Source organism: Rhea americana, unplaced genomic scaffold (assembly GCF_003343005.1).
Source record: "Rhea americana isolate MKP2758 unplaced genomic scaffold, rheAme1 scaffold_173, whole genome shotgun sequence".
Classification (NCBI taxonomy): Eukaryota; Metazoa; Chordata; class Aves; order Rheiformes; family Rheidae; genus Rhea; species Rhea americana.
In genome coordinates this window covers 1,434,033-1,456,108 of record NW_028185850.1, presented here as the reverse complement: position 1 = coordinate 1,456,108, position 22,076 = coordinate 1,434,033, and the positions used below count along the sequence as shown (strand labels likewise).

At 35.7% G+C, this 22,076-nt stretch overlaps 1 protein-coding gene and 1 long non-coding RNA gene across 5 annotated transcripts in view; one reads left to right on the top strand and one right to left on the bottom strand.

Moving 5' to 3' along the window:
- LOC146597986 (uncharacterized) overlaps positions 1–7,105 on the top strand; it is a 30,550-nt gene extending 23,445 nt beyond the window's left edge. Inside the window, exon 3 of the long non-coding RNA XR_014895362.1 lies at positions 7,034–7,105. This is a non-coding gene — a long non-coding RNA (uncharacterized LOC146597986). The remainder of the gene's footprint in view (positions 1–7,033) is intronic.
- Positions 2,568–22,076, bottom strand: part of BIRC6 (baculoviral IAP repeat containing 6) — a 193,391-nt gene continuing 173,882 nt past the window's right edge. For all 4 annotated transcript variants that reach the window (XM_085301178.1, XM_085301180.1, XM_085301179.1 and 1 more), the window contains 7 exons: positions 21,482–21,592; positions 20,059–20,276; positions 19,104–19,265; positions 17,264–17,341; positions 8,153–8,341; positions 4,243–4,377; positions 2,568–3,251 (listed from right to left, as the gene is read on the bottom strand). In XM_085301178.1, coding sequence (XP_085157304.1) covers positions 3,072–3,251; positions 4,243–4,377; positions 8,153–8,341; positions 17,264–17,341; positions 19,104–19,265; positions 20,059–20,276; positions 21,482–21,592 — 1,073 coding nt within the window. In that variant the 3' untranslated portion in view covers positions 2,568–3,071. The remainder of the gene's footprint in view (positions 3,252–4,242; positions 4,378–8,152; positions 8,342–17,263; positions 17,342–19,103; positions 19,266–20,058; positions 20,277–21,481; positions 21,593–22,076) is intronic.

Sequence of the window (22,076 nt, the reverse complement as noted above, 5' to 3'; positions counted from 1 at the left end):
TAACCAGCCCCATCTAAAAGACTCCTATACACCAATATGGACAGTGGACAGTGAATCCATATTCACATGTATTGTAGTCTGTGAGTAGCCAGATATCTAATGTTTAATTTTTGGAGTGAAACTTAGATTTCAATTTGTATATGGGACTCTGTGGTTTCAATTTTTCTTGCTTGTTTCTTCTAGATTATTTTTATAATAATTCTTGTATAGAGGTAGTAGAATTACAGAAGAGCAGTAACCCATATAATTTTGCACTTTTTTTTAACCCAAAGGAAATCCAGAAAGAAAACAAGTCTTTTCAGAGGTATCATTCATTGTCTATATATGAAAAGCCCTGTGTTAATAACCACAAAGTAAAACATTGATGCACAGAGATCATTGTAATGTCAGCAGTCTCATAGATTGCTGAGTTGTTCCCCATCTGGTGAGAGATAGTGCAGGCTGAAGAGAAAGGCTGGCATTATTTGTGGTTCTGTAATACGAAGCTTCAGGAAAAYCAATTATATTGACACTGTGTGGTACAAGCTTCTTGCTTTGACAGAGTTGCTACAGAAATTCCAATGGCTGGTCAACTTTGGACACTGCAGTAACGTGGTAGTGTGCTAGTGGTGAAAGCCGGACTAAAATCAGTACCAGAAATTATGGGCAAAAAATCCATTAGATCTAAAAGACCTAATTAGCAGTTTGCTGCCATTTATATTTTCAGAAATAACATCTTGATTTTTGAAACATTTTCTAAGAGCCAGCGTAATAGTATAAAACTGAGGACTTTAATGTGATTGATTGATAGAAGGAAACAGTGTGCTCTGTCTATATAGTCATTTGATGAAATAGTAAAAGTTGAGGGAAACTGGTTAAAAAAAAAGTTGTCCATATTACCTCATAGAATTTACTGATTTTATTGCATAATGGTGTAGCTACCCTGTGCACTTTACCTCAAAAGCTGTGAAAATACACATTTTCTATCTGTTGCCAGATTTGCAGTTTACTCACTAAATGGTGATAYTGCTCCAAGTTATTAAGCATTGCATCACTGCACTAGTTTGATGCAATACAGCTGTAGCTCAGGTTAGAGCACAAAATAACTGGGGTGTAGATACAAAATAGAATGTAATATCCCATGCAGCTGTTTACATCTGCTTAATTAAACAGTAGTGACTTCACATTAGCATTGATACCATAAATACATACTATAGAAAAAGCTACAATCATGTTGTCCACTCTCTTAATGCTTAATCAATGCAAATTAGGTACTTTATTTCAGTTTTTTTTTTAATAGTAACAAAATTTTTATCTTCAAGTATGAGGTGGTCTGATTGATAGGTTTGTTTTTGGTACAATGCTAGAATTTTATAAAAAGACTGCTCCTGTAGGCAGACAATTTAAGCACTATAGTAGTATTTTTTAATGCATCAGTGAATGAAGTAAAGGAAACTACTAACAAACATATCTATACCTGTAAGTCAGTCAGTCAGTGACTAATTTTGCTTTTGAAGCTCTTAGTCACAGTGCATTTGTACTCTAATGGAAGGCAARTAAGTAAATACCTATCTAGAAAATGAAGTTCGTTCTTTTTTAACATWGATAAAGTTCTAGTGCTTTCACTACGTGGCCTGAACTTTCACCTTCGGATACTTACCAGATCAACTCTGACACAGAGTGGCTGTTTTGGGTTTTTTGTTTAAGGATTCTGTGGAGTAACACCAATGCCTAAGTTGATACTTGGAGAGGTATGTAAAATCAGGACAGGCCTTGGATTAACACAGCATATCAACATAACAACAGAAAAATTTTACTTTGGTCAGAACTGTCAGTGTCTGCTAACCACCAGCATAAGAACACAACCTCAGTTGGTGCCATTTTTAATGATTAGAAATAATACATTATAAAACAAAAAGTGAAAAAATTCCAGCATGATACTTATAAACAAAGAACAAATAGAAAACAAAAAGATTTTGTTTTTTTTGCCTGATTTATAATATTAATAATACAATAGATCATTAGTCTGAGGTAATACCAGTATTAACTTTTTACTCCTTCAAGGACTGTTCTTAATTTTAAGTAGTGATAGTAATGCATGTTGTGTTAAAAGTGAGACTTGATTGATTACTAAGTCAGCCCAATCCCTTACCCTTTTTAGTTATGTATCTGTGGCTGCAAGTATAAAATTAGAAAAAAAAATCTATACAGTAGGAAATACAGACCATTAGAGTGAGTCCTGCATGGCACATCATTAGCCTGTGTCACTAATAAAGTACAGTTGATAATGTAAAAATCAGATATTTCAGTAGAAAAACGGCTTTGTTCCAGAATAGCCCTTTAAAAAAAATTTTGGAATACTGTTARTTTGCATAAAACAGCTAAACAAAAGATGAATTCAGAAGTCCAAATTTTGGCATGAGGTAAAACCATGTGCATTTATTTCATCTGCATTTTAGAATTACTAAGCATAAAATTAAATACGTTGACTGTAATGAATTCAGTCATACAAGTGCAAGTCTTCAGCTATAATGTATTTTATGGCAGTTTATTTAAAAAAAATGTACCAGTAAATCATAAAAGAGGGATCATGTCCATTTAACTTTTATTGAAGTATACAGGAGGTTTTCTTTAGAATCAAATATGAGCATGAATATATGGCCAAACGTAAAATCTATCAAATTCAGTGAAAATTTTCTGACTTTAAATAGGAGCTGTAAGAATGACCAATATATATTCTTTGTTACAACCGCCCTCACTCTACAAGTAAAAAAAAATAATAAACATTCAGTAAACATTCTTTCCTAAGGTAGTTTCCCTTATATAGCAGTGATTTATCCATTTCTTGTATACATAACTTTTTAAACATACCAATCAGTGGTTCTCACAATTGAAAAATAAAAGCACAAAAAAGTTTACACTCTTGTACAGGTAAATAAAAGATCATTTTGAATTAAACTGTATATCCTTAAGGGCATAGTATAGTTTCAATTTCATTACCTATTACATAATTAGCTTCTTACATACAAATATTGACATATTTGGCTTGTGCTTCAAAGCCTTTGTGTCTAGAAAGTCCATGTCATTGCAGCTCATAACTTGAAATCACTGGGGATATCTTTACTGCTGCTGGGTTTAACCTGGTCGTGCAACATAGTCTCTTCTGAACTCGTTGTGGCACTGCATTTTTCTGCGGAGTCATCAGTATCTGGATCCAATCCTTCAGGACAGGGAAGTTTTAGGAGCTCTTCCCGCAGCTGAGCTGTATGACGCTGAATATACAAAAAGAAGTCAGTGTTGAAACCATAGTTAAAAATTACTTTTCACAATATTAGAGAAAATAAGGCAAAAAATAGGAGTAAGTGAAAAGGTTTAAATAGACTATTTCAATGACTGGATAAGCTTCTCCCATAGTCCTTTGTATTTAGGTTGGTACTTTGGAGTAATTAGCAGCTGCTACTGGGGACTGATGAAAGGTGGTAAACAGAATGGCAGCAAAGCCGCCTATCAGTATAAATGTGAGGCCTTATGTCTTGCAGTTGAGTCATGTCTGTGTTCTGTGATCCCAGCAGAAGCTGGCTTGGACAAGGTAGGTGAGACAGATGTATGGAGACTCCATTTTGAAGTCCAGTTACTTTGAAAGAATGCCAGTCCAGCAGTAGAGAAAAGGAGACTTAAAAAATAGTGAACAAAATTCAAAATTCCACTTTTAATTACATGCAATATAGGTAATAGAGTCTTGTTTTCTGTATGGACACAAGATACACGTATGATAGTACTTRGTCTAGGAGGGAAGAAAGCATTACAGTTTTATCTGTGTTGATAAAAGTTTTTAAAACAGAGTAAAGCTAATTGTAATGGGCTGCAGGTTTCTAACAAATTCTCCATTCAAACAGCTTATTTTATGGTATGGAATTAAGCTCTATTTGTAATGAAGGTTGGGCATAGTACAGTTTTATCAAAAAAAAAAACAGTTCTTTGAGGAGAAAAGATAAGCTCTTAAGTATTTGTGGACAAAATAGGCAGGGAAGGAACTACTTAAAAGAAAAACTTACTTGTAGAAAAAAGTACTGAAAAGTGGCCTTTACATACACTTGATCTTGTGAAACCTTCATTTGTTTAGATGTTTTAAAGTTATTTAAGTTATTATATAATAACAAAGGGTTTTGTTATAAAATTCAGTCACTGAGCAATTTCTCTGTAATCTTGTTTGTCATTTTTGGAGTACATTATTGAGCGTAGAAGTATAAAAGCAAGTCTCACCTTAAGAGCTGCAGCATGATGGGACATTGTCCTGCCTACCCGTTTGTCACTGCTGTAYTGCTGTATGTCAGCTATCCACTCCTCACACTGAGCCATGATCTCCACTCTTTTCAAATAAAAATGTTTGTGGATAACCTATATGAAAATATTCAGAATGAAAGAACAGCACATTCATTGTTTTCTAAGAACCATACACTAAATAATACAAGATCTGCAAGTTTTAACCTAGCCATGTAAGTCCAAGTGGACATAACGAAAAAAAAAACCTAACAAGTCACTGTAAGGGTTGGAACAAGCTGCATTAAAAAAAAAAACAAACTGTGGAGCTTGCGGTCCTTGGAGGGTTTCCAAGACCCAACTGGAAGAGCCCTGAATAACATAGCCTGAATTCAGTGCTAACCCTGCTCTGAGCAGGAGGTTGGCTTGGATGACCTCCCAAAGTCCCTTCCAATCTATGTGAATCTATGATTTTGTGAGTCTGCCACTTCAGCATTCCCTCATGCTATCTGGGGGAAGGGTAAATGAGCGCCAGAAATACAGTATCTCACTAGGCAAAAGAAACAGTGATAGCAGAGGRTTAGACAAATTCCAGCTGAAAGATGATTTTACCATGGAGGATGATCTTATTATATATGCACACTTCTGTTCACATAGGAGTAGGGTTACACAGATAAAACAAAGGATTTCACTGTTTCACAGCCCTATTGTATTTAGGAAGCAGAGGTAGGAAGCATAAGCCCCAGGTCTTCTTCCGTCACTAACTGCTTGCTGCCTGAACAAAAAATAAGGAAGCAGAAACGCTGTCAACTGTAGGAGCATAGAAACATAACACGCTTCTGCATAGAGAAAAAATTCACCAGCTGGTATAGAGGAGGTACAACTGCAGTTATATCCCCTTTGCAGATACAGTACCTTCATGGACACTAGAATTCCTAGACAATACGATTTGAGCTGCCCCCAGTTTCAGTGGGAACTAGTATTTAATCACATACTAGTTTTGCTATTTATGTACAGATTTGATTCCCCCTCGCCCCCCAAAAAAAGACTCGYCACAAAAAACTTGTGAAACTCTACTTAGTGTTGTCTTGAACAGATGTCTAAAACTCTGCCTGGTGAGAGAAACAATAAAATTAAAGATATTTTATTGAACACAGTCAATAAACTTGGCAATATTGCAAAATAACTGACAAAATCTCTCTCTCTCTAGAGGTTAGAGACTTTAGCTATCTGCCTAAAGAAAAACTGCATATTGAAAGCATCATAGACTTCAATTCTGGATGCATTCCTTGTAGTCACAATGAAACTTGGGAGACCTCCCAAACACAACTGACGACTAGCAGTAAGATCTCTTGGGTCTACTTCTCATTTAAGACTCTGAAGGGAAGATAGCTTAGACTTGTGACGAAAAAAGATTTTATAAGCAGAAAGATRTGAATTCTTTCTTATGTCTTAAGTTTCCGGTTTGCCTTTCCTTTTTATTATTGAAAGATCATCCAACTGTTAAGGCATCTAACCTAACCCCACAAAAACCCTAGAGATCTAAACTCCATGAAGAACCTAGAGATCCAACCAACAAGCTAGTCTCTCAGAGAAGTGCTTGGATAATTTAATTAAGAGCCATATTTTCACTTTGATGGCAACACAGCCTCAATCCAGCATTCTTCTAAAAYACAGTTACTACATCAGAGAAAAATGTAACTGTTCATGATTTTTTAGAAGCAAACAGTGWAGTAGTATAACATTGTGAATAGTACAGATCGAGCTACTTATTGAGTGTGTCAACAGCCTTAATTACATTAAAGAATCCACTTGAAAAATTTTAATRCTGAAAGTAATGCTGTATGTTTGATAAAGATGACTAGAGGGACCAAAGAAATATCCTTCATGGTAAAGAAAAAATGTGCACTGTATTTTTGTGCATGAGATTAGTGTTGTCTTTATAAAGATACAGAATCAGTCTCAGTCCAGAAATGAGTTATAGTACTTTAGTGGAAGTGGACAGAAATGTGAAATTTGGTGAAAACTGTACTGCATTTATTTTTGGTATGTGGTTTAACTCAACTCACTCCTAGCTACAAATCTTTCTTGTAGGTAGCAATTTTAATTACTTTCAACATCTGGCTTTTTGTAAYAATGTGCTATGCAAAAGTCATCTGTTCTTGGGGAATGTCTGTTTTTCCATTGAAACAAAACCATTTGGCTATACCTTATTACTTTACTTTCCTAAAGAGAGGAACGATGTCAGGTTACAGGTGCTTCCTTTATAGTAATAGTAAAAAAGCCAAGCTGCAGAGTAAGCACGTAAGTGTTGAGATGCTATGGAAGGAAAGGGCAAAACCAGTGAACTGGAATTCATTTATTTACCAAGTACTATAATACTGCATATCTTTCATTTCTGTCTAACTGAAGAGAAAGATTGAACATTACAACTATTTTTTAATTAAAGGAAGATATTGGCTCCCTGACAGTAATTTGAGAACTCTCAAGAATGAAATTGTTACATTTAGCTAGAAAAAAAGGATATGTTAGCAGAGGTTATTTGACTAAGTATCATGACATTATCTGTATCAAGATCTTTAACTTATTGAGTAAAGCATTTCAGAGTTAGTTCAGAACAGCAAAAAATGTATTTCTTCATTAATTCAAAACTCCAGAGTATACAGCACATCCTTTTCTACCTGCACATGGATATAAATACTTAACTCCACTCACGCAGGTTAAGTGTCTGATGATTTCTTCTTCCCTAAAGCACTCTGTAATTTTAATGGGAAATGCTTTTTGCATTCTAAAGGATGTTTTTACGGACAGCGAGGAAGGGATGGGAGTCTACCCTCTTGCTCATACGCCATACCCAACAATGTGAGTAATCCTACAACAACCTACATTTTTCCAACATTTTAATATACAACCAATTGGGAGCTTGTTCTACCTCTCAGTTTAGAAGTGGCAGCTGTTTCAGTAGTTCAGAAGAAAACTTGCTTTCCCAAATAGTTGCTAGTAGAACCATGAGATGACTTACGTTTGACCAACCATTTTGCATTTATTTATATGCACGCAAATTCTCTTAATGCATCTTCCAGTCTTTTCTCCTCAAATCTTTGGCCATGCAAATTCAGGACCCAGACAATTGGACCTGATTTGATAAATGGATTAGACTAGATGACATCAGGAGAGGTCCTGTCCAACCTAAATTACTCAACAATAAGTTTTGGTTTCTTTTCAAGAATGTAACAAATTAAGAACTTCATCTCTCTTGAATTGTACATTTTTTCAGGCAGTATGAAAGTGTGAAGGTTAGTATTGTTTTATCAGCATGAAGACAGTTGTTTTCTAAAAACACAGATTTCTAGCTTAGCACAGATCCACTATGGATTTTTCCATGAATAATGTGCATGCTGGAATTTGTTTTAAAATACTTTTTCAAAGTTGCATTATTGYGGTCTATTCAAAGTGTTCCCTAAGACTTGCTTCAAATTCGTGTTTCTTAGAGATGTRCTTCATAGTTAGCCAATCAACAAACACTACTGTACAGGTGCTACCTGGCATTAAGAATTAGCCAAGTACATGAACTATATTTTGTCCAACTGCACACCAAGTCTCCTTCTGGGTCAGTGCCAATCATCTGCATACATTCCCCTTTCCTACTAAAGGAGCTATGAAGTTCTATACATTCTTACTCACTTAAATCTCAAGAGTCAATTGCCTCAGGGAATAAAGATAGAAGAGAGATCTTATGCACAATACAGTGTTTCCAAGTATTTGAATTACTCTCAACATTCAAGCTATAAAGATTCTTCAGGGTTTGTGTTAAAATGCAACTGGAAAAGGAATGTATTGTGAAACAACATAAAAAAAATCAATTCTCCTGACTACTCTGGCATAAATATTTGCTTAGTTACACAGAACATACCTCCTTAAAGCATGGTGATGGATTTCTGATTTGTTCAAGCATTGCCCACTTGACTGTTGCCTGTCGTATGTTTCCATCATATTCTCTGGAGCTCTGGGTACCACTCGGAGTACCTCTTGATCGTTCATAGCCTGGCTCATTAAAATATGGTTCTGCTACTAATATTAGTGACTGGACAGACACTAACACCTGTTAAAAGAAAAAAATAAACATTAACAGTGCTACTTGCTTGTTTTTACAAATATACATACTTTTGCTTACATTATACACAAAAACATTTCTACAGGAAAGTGCTGTAATTTGTAATACATAATACTTAGACTAGTTGTAGGGAATGTTCATTCTTTCAACCTGAAACCATTACTACATTTTAGAAACATAAGTAAGACAGACATATAACTGTACATTTTATTCAAACAGAAAAAAAACAAAATAAATGATAGGTTAAAAATACAAATATAAGTAAAACAAAATGTTTAAAGGAAGAGATGTCTGACTGCTCTCTTCTGTGAAATAAAATATAYTATTTTCCAAGTTCTCAGTCAACAATTCCCAAACTTCCTGGGGTAAACTTAGTAACTCTTCTAATTCTGAATTAGATGAGAAAGAAATAAGGGAGGTGGCTGCTCACTATGAGTTTAACTACTGAAATTAATCTCAGGATGCAAGCTTTCTCATTTCTCTTTCATATGCATTCAATTACTTTAGGTATGTTTAAGCTGTTTAACTTCAGATTTTTAAATGTAATACTTTGAGTGTTACATGGTATTAAAACAAAAATTCATTATTTTTCTTGAGTTAGAAAAATATTTTCATTACTATGTCAACAAAGTATAATACAGTAATAAAGAAATGATAATTTTCCCCTCACAATTTTAATAAGGTATATGTGGGAATAGATACTTCAGTACATACAAGGCATTTAACTGTATGTCCTAGTAATCCTAATATAAAACAAAGAATTACATAAATATATAGATATTTGGGAATCCAAATATACATGTATTGCACACCTGTGATTTGATGGCTTGGTCTCTCATTTTTCCAATGTTAAAATGTTTGGCCTTGTCAGCTTTTTTTTGTACCTAGTAAGTTATGTTACATCTAAAAACCATGTTGCTAATACAGGTAGCTTTTTTTTAAAAAAAAAAAAAAAAAAAAAAAAAAAAAAAAAAAAAGAATTTTTTTTTAAAAAAAAAAAAAAAAAAAAAAGAGGGATTTTTCTTATGGACTTTAGACCAAATCCTACAAGAACTTTAGATATTACAATTCAGTGTCACAAACCTAGGTCCGTAACTGTAAAGAATTCAGAAAAGGTGATTTGGAGGTGATTTCCTCAGACACTGAGGAATTAAAGATGTGCTACATGTCTAAGAATGGTATTTCCAGCACCTTGCATAATGAGGTGCAAGACATCCACTACAGCTGATAAACATCAGGGCAGTTGTGTCTCATTCACCTCCCAACTTAGATGCAACTAAAAGCTGGGAGCTACCTTCTACTTTAGGAGTCCAGTTTGTGAATTTGGGTACAGATGACAAGTCTTCTACCTGGCACGTGGAGAACAAAGCTTACATCAGATGATAGCTATCATGTCAGCGACAACTAAAGATGTTGGTTCTTCCAATGGGCAGTGCCCTGACAACTGGACAGTCGTGCTCTTAAGAATGGCTTTCTGTTGGAAGTCTCTTGTGGCAATGCCAGCATAAAAGGGTTCCAGCTTTCCCTACTCTGTTTATTCCCTTCATAGACACAATGCCAAAGCAATGCCATTTCAGAACAGCAGCTCAAGAATYACTTGAATTACCTAGGTTAATCTTACTCTCACCTTCAGCTCACACAAGCACATCCTTATTGCTTTTGGCACCATGATACTTTCTATTCATAGCTATACAATACTTTGCTTTAACTCTAGCACTGAAGGGTGATCTAGCCCAGCTAGTCCATATCCTGCTGAATAGGGTATGTGGTTATTGCAGTGGGAAATACGAACCAGAATCCCCCTTTCAGCTGAAAAGGAAAATTGAACARGTTTTTCTATTTCTTAGGTAAGTAAGTACTCTAACCAGCAGCAGTTATATAGTATGGTGTGCACCATCACAACATCATCTCCCTTGCCCACCATGCAAAGTAGCTGACTGAAAGTAGCCACGGCTGTTTTGTGTTACACTTGGTGCTGTTGGTGTGCCTCACAGATCAGGTCCCAGCAAGAAAAGGATCACTCACAAAACTAAAACAGTAGAAGATTAACTTGGCTTAGCATGTGTGCATTAGAGTACTTCAAGTACAATGCTTCAGCTACCTGAAGAGTTTTGATGATCTGTGGCCTTTTCGCAGGTCCAGAACTAATTGGGTCTGGTTTTTTAGAATGTTGTATTTTAAGTATTAAGGAGAAAAAAAAAAAAAAAAAAAGCTCTGGCAGAGAAGTTGGATACTAAGCAGCATTGTACTTTCTTGGCCTTAGTAAATAGTTGTTATTCTGAAACATAATTTTAATGAACTAAAAACTCTAATCTGATTTTCCAGCTTCACTTGGGTCAGAAAAATTAATTGCTGAAGCATTTTGGGTGGTCTGACAATAGCTTAGTCTTTGAGCCAGAAAAAATATGTTCTGTTTAATTCTTTTTAAGCAATTTATATAATCCTACAGCTGTTTTCCATTTAATAGCTACAAAGTGTTTTTTCTCCCAATGTGTGGGGACTTTTTTCCAACCAGTTTCTTACTATCTTCACAAAATGAAACCCTACAAACACTTTGAAGTTGCAAACCTGAATGCTATATGAGATTTCTAACAATCAAATCTATTTTACAATCCTTATCCTCACCCCCCTTGTACAAATACTATCTGCAGTTGTGCAGATTRAGCTAAGGCCTGCATGAAGTAAAATCAACATTATTTTCACTGAATTTCTTTTACTTGGATTAAAGTTTCCCATATAGCTGCCCATCCACATTAATTTTATAGTTACAGTTCAGAATTTTAGTTTCTCTCTGGATTAAATAGTTCAATCTTGGGAAATTTCACTYTGTAGTTCCTCATTATTCAAGGAACTACAGCCCAGATTTCCAATTCAGACATTTTTCACCCTGTAGGGAGAGTGAATTTAATCTCCAAGGATGGAAACACCACAATCTCTCTTGGACTCCTTTCCTAGTGTTTGATGACCCTCATGCTGAMATTTTCAGTGTCACAGCTTGTGTCAGTTGGTACTCTTCCTGTTGCTGTGCATCTCCAAAAGGAGTCTGCTCCATCTTCTCTATACCTTTTCCTCTCAGGTACTGAAGACAGCAGTAAGATCTCCTCTTGGCCATTGGTCCAGCCAGTTTTCCACCCCTCACACCATATCTCACAAATCCCTATCTCCTTGTCTACAAGGAGACTTGGAGACTGCATCAGAGGCCTTGCTGAAGTCAACCAGCTGGCTCTGTGTGCAAAAGGCAAGCAGTGGCTGTCAACTCATTGTAGAAGGCAAGCAGGTTGGCCAGGCACTGTTTGCCTTGGTAAATCCATTTTGGCTGTTCTCAGATCACCTTGTCCTTCATGTACTTGGAAATAGCTTCCAGGACGATTTGCCCTGTAATTTTCCTAGATTCAGGTGAGGCCAGCCAGTCATCAGGAAGGTCCTTTGATCATCATGAGCTTTCAAAGATGACAGTGATTTTGCAGTAACACTGGCTAGCTCCCTTGGATGCACCACATTTKGTTCCATGGATTTATGGATCCAGTCAATCTAAATTCTCCTTACTTTTTCCTCTCCTGTGGGCAATTCCTTATTCTCACAGACCATCCTACTAGTTGCTCAGTTCTGGGAGAGCAAACCTTACCACTACAGTGAGTCAAAGACTTCTGCCTTTTGCATGTTCTTTGTCCCTATATTCCCTGCACCACTAAGCAGCAGGACCACATTTTCCTTAGCTTTGCTTTAGTTGCCAACRTACCTACAAATAGCCCTTCTTATTCCTCTTTATATCCCTTGCCACTTTCAAGACCAGCTAAGCTTTAGGTCTCTTCATTTCTCTCCTGCATGCTTGAGCAGTGAATTCATATTCCTCCCTCATAACACATCCCCTCTTGMACCTCCTGTGTACTTTTTGCAGTTGAGCTCAGGCAGGAGTTCATYGTTTATCCATGCTGGCTTTCTGCTAGTCTTGCTTGACTTCCCAACACTGGAATGGACCATTCTTGTACTTCTAGGGAACTGATCAACCAGTTCTCCAGGGCCATCTTGCCATTCAGGACAGTCTTCCATGACATCCTGCCAAGCTGAAAGCTGCTCTCCTGAAGTCCAGGGTGCAATTCTACTACGCTGAAACAGAAACTGTACAGTCCTTCTGGATCTGGAACAGAAAACCTATTCTGTACTATGAAGTAATTACTCCAAGGAAAGGAGAAATTCAGAAAATGCCATAGGAACCAAGACAAGCCATTGCAAACTTCAGGTTTATTGTATCTATGTGCTTATTTCTCAATACATTTCTGTGATGTAAAGATGAAAGTTAAAAAGACTAGTTAGTCAATTATCTAACATGTCCCCCAAAGTTCTCTGTTAATTGAACACTAATTGTAATTGAAGACACTATAGTTACACTTTATCTTTCTTCAGCTTTCTTCATATACTTAGCTTACTTGCAGGCTTTGGAAGAACCTTTACAGTTCTCACAAGTGTACTTCACCTTATCTGTCACAGTGTGGACAGCTGCTTTGTCATCACCACAAATAGCTTGTGATACATATATTACGTGAGTTCCAGGAGTAATGTCATCTTCCTTTTTTTTTTTTTTTGCTTGTTTTGTTTCATATTTTTTAAACCAAGCAAGTTCAGGAATGAGCTGCATACACACAAAGCCACTCTTCAAGACAAGATGGATAGGAGCACTTTGAAGAACCTGGCCACTCCATAGTGTTTCTTTTACCAGAAATAACAAGTGCATCCAGATTCTGTGTGGCTCCTAATGTTCACGGCTGTCCATTAATCTTGACAGCAAATGAAGTAACCTTTCAGAGCCATAAAATGCCACTCTACTCTAGAGGACAACTTGGGCTATAGCTCACCATATATGATCTCCAGACTTGATTACTAAATTCATGTATGTAAGAAAGCCATGCACCAAAGTGATGACTAGCAAAAAATGCAAAAGACCATCTTTTTCATTTAACAGTTCTGAGCATCTCAAAAGCCAGTGCTTCAGTCTGTACTGACTCTCTACAGGACACAAAGTCCAACTTCTGCATATCTATCCAGGAAACTCCAAATCCTTTATGAAGTCAAATCTGGCTATTCACAGTTCAGCAAATGCTTTAAGCCAGTGTAAGACACACTGCATTCCTTCCCCAACTCTAAAGCCATTTCTGTCACTCCCCAAGGAGCCTCCCTTTTTATAACAGCACAAGGATTTGTCATTAAAAGACAGAATTTATCAAGAAAAGCATTACCTCTAGCTCGGTCTAATTGTAGACTGGGAAACCAAGACGTAAGAAATGAGGATGAGACTAAGTCAATTACTGCCAGAATTGAAGACAAACCTGATTTCTTTGAATTCACTATGCAGTTTTGCAGAGTACTTATAGAGCTGTCTTAATTCAAGAGTCATTTCAAGCATCTCAATTAAGACTATTTTGAAGTATATAGAATATTTGTGGAATTTTCAGAACATGTTTACTTTTCTGAAAGTAGAAATCATTAAATCATGCTTTATACTAAGAATTTGTTCCTTAGTCTGTTAAGAAAGCAACCCTGGGTTTAAAATTAAATACTTGTAACAAAAATAATAACTTAATAGGTGACTGAGATATTAAAGAAGAATTTGCATCAAACACATTCTGAAGCTGTTATCTATGAAAACCCTCTTAATTGGCAATATACTTTGCACTCATTTCCAAATGCTAATTAGATGGCCCCAYGGAAAACTATGCTACCCAGTAACACTGAAATTAGAGAGCTCCTCTCTCAAACTTTTTTTTTTTTTTTTTAATAGGAAGTTATTAGTTGAAGCATCAAAATTTATTTGTAAGGCTATATTTCCCCACGCTGTACTGCTATCTAACTGTAGCAACAAGCCACTCTTCTTTGTTAGAGCATTCAGTCACAGCAGCCTGTACAAACATTTTTATGAACAACTCGGAATGCCTTTATTATACTGAAAATTATTGAAAAATGATACAACAGGCTGAAAACCCAAGCGTGCAGAAAATACATTAAATGATTGAAATGACTGGATGACTTTGTGTATATTTACAAAACAGAAATACTATCCCAATTTTTTCTTTATAAGAAAAATCTACTTGCCTCTTAGGAAAAAATAAAGAGTAAGATAAAGTCAAAGATCTAGATTTCTTTGTGTAATAAACAGAGTGTCAGTTCCTGTGACAGTTAAAGCAATCAARTGACTAGGTGCTGTTGAAAGGATAACATGCTAACCCTCACCTATCTTTTTCTTCTAACTAACAAGGTATGTCCCTATAATGACACAAATGGCCAAAAATTAACATTACATAACAATTTCAAGATTTTAAGTTACCTGAAGTGCCTCATCAAAYATCAAAAAGGCAGAAAGTATGGCACTATCCAAGCAATTAAATCATTTTGTTCAGTAGTTGCGCAGATCTTGCCCACAGAATCTTAGCTGGCACAAAAATTCCCATCATAAACTTGAGGGTGATAACAGCAAATCTTAAAAATAATAATTGGGAAACTCTTTCTTCCAGCTTGGAAATTTCTTGTTCTAGTAAGCTATACGGGAAAACCTTAAAGTACCTCTTAAAACATTCCTCCCTGTAATCAAAAGCTCATTGTTAAGGATCAAGTAAGTTAATACTCTAATTTATTTGAGAAACTAACCTGTAAAACTTGACATTAGAAAACAGTTTACAACTGAGGGATGAGAARGTGAAAAAGCATTTTGAATAACAATTTTTTGATCACCAGTAACAGGTCTGCTTTGCAGGAAAAGACTGCTGTTTCACCTAGGTAYCTTGCAAAACCTTTAAGAGCAAACTTTTGAAGTTTTAAAGTACTGCTACTGTGACTATGGCATTAAATGACTTCCAGTGCAGTGAAGCTAGAAGGTGGTTCAGTGAGGTCAGAGTTTAGCACTTGAGTGTGTTCCTCATAGTCATCCTCACTGCAGGCTTCAGAACTGCTTTGTTAGCATTGGCTTTATTAAAGCTGTTGTTTACAAAAGCAAGATCTTAACACAGCTGAACAGGATTTCTGTGAAACTGAGGTCACTTAGGCCTACMTATCAATAGAAACTCTATGATAAGACAAACCTCTATAAGCCTTTCTTGTCTATGGCAGTGTGTCCCCTATGCTAGTAACCTACAACAAGAGAGCTGTGGGTGGCCAGAGGACGCCAAAATCACTTGCARTGCAGGACGGCTGTCCTAAATAACTTCATGTTTTGTTACATTTCAGTACAATGTAAACAGCAATGTATGCTCAAACTAATAACTACATAAAATGGTCTGCACAATTAYTTAAAAACTACTTACTCTGTATAAGCAAGAACTACAGAGATATGTAACTGTCAGTCATGAAAATTCTACTCTTGGAAGCTTTGTAACAGCAATGAGAGCGAGCGTGCATGCGTGCATGCAAGAGCAAGTGCGAGAGAGCGCGAGTGGGAGCACAGGTCTGAGCTGATTTCATGTTAACAACACTGCCTCCAAATCTGGGCAATTGTTAGATCATTTTACAGCATGTATTTATCATATAGAATGTAAGTATATGTTTGTATGATCAGTGTATAGTCTTAGACATTTTGGCCTGTGTAAAGAAAACACCTTTATGAAGTATTATGAAGAAAACTGAGCAACTACTTGCATTCAAGTCAAGATTCCCATCTGTGCTGAGCCTTAATCAGGATAAATCTCCACATTTACAAAAGCACAAAAGTATAGAAATATGCACAATGCTCCCAGCTTCCCTTACAGATTTAAGCTGGTGCTCTGATACCTCGAACAACAAGTATCTATAGCATTATATGCCCTGGTTTTCAAGTCCAATTCACTCCAGCCAGGTTGCATGTGCTTCTCTGGATTTCTAATCTCATTGCACAGGCATCAGTCAGCAATGTGCAATCGACTGGAAAGGCTTCTAGTTCTTAATAAATTGGTGAGGGGTAACTCTTGATTAATTCCTTTCATATYTGAATGTGTCACATCTTATTCTGTTACAAAAGTTAAACTAGTTTAATTACCAGGAATTCTGCTGTGAAGGTTTTCCTAGGTAAAACAGATTGATTTTTACTGCTAAGTCCCAACATTTGTCAAAAACAAACTTAGTTGTGTTTTGTTTCTTTTTCTTCCCTCTCAGTTGCTCTAAGGTGAGCTTCATATACATGAAGCAGCTTTTCTCAACCTTCCAGCAAGATAATCATTTGCAGATACAAGAAAGTCAGCACGGTCGTGCTCTGGCAATTTTGTATACTGCATGTTTTCAGTTTGAGTTCTGTCAAATCCATGTTAATGGTCTATTTATTCTGATTGTAGCTGCTAAATATAATTGCCTAGACATAAGTAAATAAAGATTATAGTATTCCATCACAGCTGCTGATGCAATGAAAGGATGTTTACACATGGAAGAAAAAAAGTCCACCTTCAAAAGGTATGACTCATTGCTAGASATTCACAACATACTAATTTCATCCTTACAATAACACCACATTTAAATGACAATGAACTGTTACAAACTTCCCTGCAGCTCTTTCACTGTTCTTTGAAGGACTAATATTTCTACTCTCACTTGTGAATCGGATGCAAGTTTGCTTTGCTGTGTTCTGGACTCCCTTGAAATCATGCTGATGTGGTGGGCTTTTTTGTCTTCTAAATAGCATAATTTACTAGTATAATTTCTGCTTGTTGACTTGGAACATAGGTGGACCAAGCTCAAGTCCACTTGCAAAATACTGCGTAGACATAACTTTAGATGAACCTGTTACTAGTGACAAAGCAGAAATGTCACACTAGGRTATGTTCAGGATATTTGTTCTATTGATGCTTATTTGAGGGAAAAATCTGGTTTAAAAACACTATAAAGAAAGCACTAGGACTGATTAACCACTTATTACTCCTAAATGATATCCACTGAAGAGAAAGAAGTAGTGCTCACCTGCAAAAAACTTGATGTCTGAGGATTCCACTTCTCTTCCGGCCTTCCATGCCACGTGTTAAGTATGCTTAAACATACCTGGAAAGGTGACATTATTAATACCACAGACAAACATTATGATAAATTTGCTCTACTTGGGCTGAGCAARTAATACTGCATTCTAAAAGACAGATTCATTTTCTATGAAGCTCTAACTTGAAACAAAAATAGTGTGGATAAGGAAGAACAGCATGCCAATAAATGAGCAAAACAAGGTATACAACATCTTTTTAAGGAAAAATTATGGATTGTAGTGGCTCCAGAAATAAATGAATCATGAATAGTATCTGATTTCTTACTTTTCGCATTAAATACTGTTCTCATGCTTATTTTCAAAAAAAAAAAAAAAAAAAAAAGGAAAAAAAAACATTCCACAGGTGGTTTCTGGTCACATAGTCTATCAAGGAATTGTAAACATCCTTAACTCTTACGACTGATCTGGAATTTTATAGTAAAGTCAGTGGAGTTCTTGAATCCTATCACAAAATGGAACAATCAAAGACAGGGAGTATAGTGAGAAAGAATTAACAGAAAATGTGGAGAGGAGAGTATTCACCAAGGCTTAATGCTAGGCACAGAAGAAAGGGAAGAGTCTCCAGTCTGAGTTACACTGTGTGTGTACTTTTAACAGAAAAACCTGGGCCTAATACTAGAAGACAGCATTAGAGCTTCTGAAAACAGTGAGCATGTCAGCCTATGGATTAAATTTTTATACTAAAAAAGGTGAAGGAGTGCCTTACTGGTATTCTTATCTAAGAGAATGTCACCAAAGCTAGTTTTTGGATTTAGGCTTCAGTGGAGACATGTACATAACCATCTGTGTAGCTCTACAGAGAATTTCACATGTGCCTAACTTTTAATATAAACAGAATTAGCATCTCCATGGTATACATGTGCTCTTTTGATAGCTTTTGGAGCCTTTAGAATGAGCCACAACATACTAAAGAGATATGGTATGCCARGGGATGGCGTGGGGGGAGTAAAGGAGGTATGAGCCTGCACTTCCATTACCTTTACCTGATCTAAAAGTTTTGCTTAAAAAGTTGGACACCCATATTTTGTAGTTGCCTGTTCTTCTATAAAGGATACCAAGGTTAAGGAACGGCTTTCTCTATCTTCCCTTAAGAAAAGGTGCAAAAAGCAGTTAGCAAACACAATCAGTTGCACTTGATATGAAGGACACTTCTTCCATGGAAAGTACCATAGGTATTTCAGCTAGTCAGAATAGATTTCTGCCTGTTTAACTTAGCAAGGAAGATGGAAAAAGAACATTTCTCTAGGTCAAAATTACTTCATTTTTGATGGTCAAATCCAGTTGATAAAGGCTTTAAAAATACACAAGCTCCAAGACTATTCAGAAGGGAGAGCGTTTCCATTCAAAACTATGAAACCAATTTTCACTTCAGTTTGAAGACAAATTTTAACAAAATAGCAAGCCCAGTCCATCCACTACCTCAAAGGATGCAGGTGAGCAGTTACATTTTGGAAAACTCACAGGGTCAGCAAACCCAGAGTATAAAATGATATGCCTCACCCTGAAAAAAGCACCTTCTCTATAGGTGAAGAGGAGATACTGGGTAAGACATGCCTCTGGTCTCAAGCAGTACATCCATTCTTAAATTGTTTTATCTCTTGGATTCAGAATTATCATACTTAAAATACAAAAAAAAAGGGGGGGGAGGGACAAGTTCCATCGATCTCATTTTCTTGCCATCAAGCACATAGCAGGGTAATAGAAAAAAAAGATATAAAAATCTATATTTAAATTTTACATTTATGTGCAAGAACAAAGTTCACCTACCTTGCCATCATTGTAGAGATTTGGATTAAATCTAACACTGTGGCCTCCAGTTGTTTCCAGATTCACAAGTGGAGGGGAATTAGGATAGTCTTGTGGAAAATATACATCAAATTCAAAGCAACCATTTGCATAAGGGGTATCTGCAGGACCAGTAATTAGAACCTACCAATGTTAAAAAGAGAGTGTTCAGAAAAAAAACACTTTAATTTGTCACTCTATCAAGATTTTGATGATTTACATAATAAATTTTATTTCTGCATGCTGCTTTTCAGAAAATACCATTAGACATCATCATATGCAGTTTGTTCACCTTGATGCAAGTGAAGCCCTCTGCTAATGTTCATTTCTCCAGCTAGATTACAAATGGCAAGCAAAATGGAAGGAGCTAATTCTACCTCTTATTGCATGTTTTTAATAGAATTCTGTCATCAAATTTCAAGTCCAGATATATTCAACATACTTCATATCTACTGCTTTTAACAGACTTAAATGGTAGTACCGAAAGATACACTTTGACCTTAATGGCATTGCACAATTAAAGCTTTCCTTTCAGAACTGCTGAAGAGCGAACCTCTTCCTGTGAAATCTCCTGAGCTAATAAAGTCCTCTACAGGTAGAGGGAGCTTCCCCCCCTGCCCTCCCAGTAAAGCTCTTGAGAAACTRAGAAATCAGTGTCAAACTCTAAAGTATCACTTTTTACATACACTTAAAAGAGCTATATAAAGCTTAAATAGGAATAAAATTGGAACGATAGAAGTCATATGAAGATTTTAGAGGGAGAATGAGCACTGAATTAACCAGAGCTATTAGAAACTACTTATAAAATAGTGTAAGTTAAAAGACAGCAATTAAAGTATAAATGAAATATTTCTGATTTTTCCTAAGATTCAAGGCACTTCAATAATTTATATGGYAAGCTCAAAGAGGGAAATCAAAAATAACTTTGCCTCTTTACCTTCATAATGTCAAGCCGTTCCTCATCACAACGTACAAAGACGCTGGATGAAGATGAGAGAGGCAGAGATGTTGAAAGAGTCACAGCTTCTTGAGCAAGACGTCGGGCTCTGGCAGCACTGTTGGCGTCACTTGCATTTTTCACCTGAGACATGTAGTGGTAATTTACTTTAAAAACCAATTTTCCATCATCATCTTCAGAAACCATTTCAAATGTATCTAGAACAGAAGAAAATTCCATTGCATCAGGGGAAAAAGGTGAAGTTATTAATGAATTAGTTTGGGATAAATATTTCTGAGTACTGAAATCAGGAAAGTTTCATTTGCATCATTAAAAAATCCTCATATTTTGTGAGTCAACAGTGATCACAGAAAACAAAAGTATTAACAGTCCTGAGTCAAATGAATTCCTGCAGCTAATTTACAAGCTTTCATATGCAACTTGTCCAATGTAAACTACTCCTGATTTAAAAAGCTACCATCTACTCCAGACCAGGAATACAATGCTACTTATGAATACATAATAATGCTAGTAATGGATTCAGTGTGAAGAGGAGTGCCAATAGTATTTAATTTTGTGGTGGTTGCAATGTTACTAAAAGATCTAACAGATTAGAGGCTAATTTTCTATAATTGTTTAGCAAAATCTGTAGTTTGGCTGCCTGGGTAAAAAGTTACTATTATGAACTTCCCTTACTGCCCTTCCCTTCCTTCCATGTTTGTGTAGAAAATCCTTTGCAAATGCTCACAAAAGCAAATAAACATGATTGCAAATGCTGTCAATGCAACTTAAAGAAAATATTCATAGAACATGCTTTTGCAGTATTTTTTACAGCTTTATTAGGATGATATAGTATTAGGTTTTTTAATAAAATTTGAACATGTTTCTTTTATTGCCAAAATAAGCACTCATTCCCATCACATTTTCCAAATGCAACATATCACACCTTCTGAGAGGGCAGAATGAAGTTTACTACAGCTTCATTTTACTTTAAAAATGCATTTCGATCTGAATTCCATTCTATTTAAAAAATAAAAGCTGCATTTTTAACAAATATCTATACAACTTGGCATATAAGCTTTCTAAAAGAAAATTACTAACATTTGCAATAAAATTTGAGGACTGAAAAATCTCACAAGTCATTACTGGAATGAAAACATGAATATTACCATTGAATTGTGTAATCTGCCCCTTGAACTGACCTAGTGCATGCTTAATACATTTCATATTAGTTCAATGAACACAAATTAGTTGGTAAACTAAAAATACAGACTTGGTAATTTTCCATGTGTGAAAAATATCACTGCTCATGTAAGTATATAAGTTAATAATTTTAAAAATAATTTGGGGTTCACTTTAACTGATTTTCTATTTCTTAGKTATCCGCTTTCTAAATTACAAATTTTCACACTTCTCAACTTACCAAATTGGAGTTTTTTCATGACAGCCACATACTTTTCTTCAAGAGACCGTAAAACAGACAAAGGCTTGGGCTTTACAGCAGCCTTTTTGGAATATTCAGCCATCTTCTTTTCTGTTTAAAAAATGTGATTAATTATTTGCAATTAATCATGTAATTTTTAGACAAGTACACCAAACACCTGGTGATTTATTTAACTTGAAATGACATTTTACCTTTGCATTGTTTGCAGAGAACTCAGAAAATTGGAATCATTCATAACATACAATTTTGTTTTTCTCACTGCTACATATTTCATTATCTGGACATTTTTCTCACTATTAGGTATTTCATTATCTGGACAGCTGAAAGTAGATAGTAAGCTCAGAAATTATTCTTGACTAGCACTGCTATGAGTGGTCAATTATTGTTACTTCTAATGATTTTTTAAAAAATGAATCTGACATATGCTTCCTCTGTGGATGGATATTCACACAAGCTTTTCTGATGCACTCTCTAAAATCAGTAGTTTCTTATACACTCCTTCATAAAACTCACTTCACTGATTAAGCTATTTAATCCTTTGTTTACTTTACTAGACAATCAAATAGTCCTAATA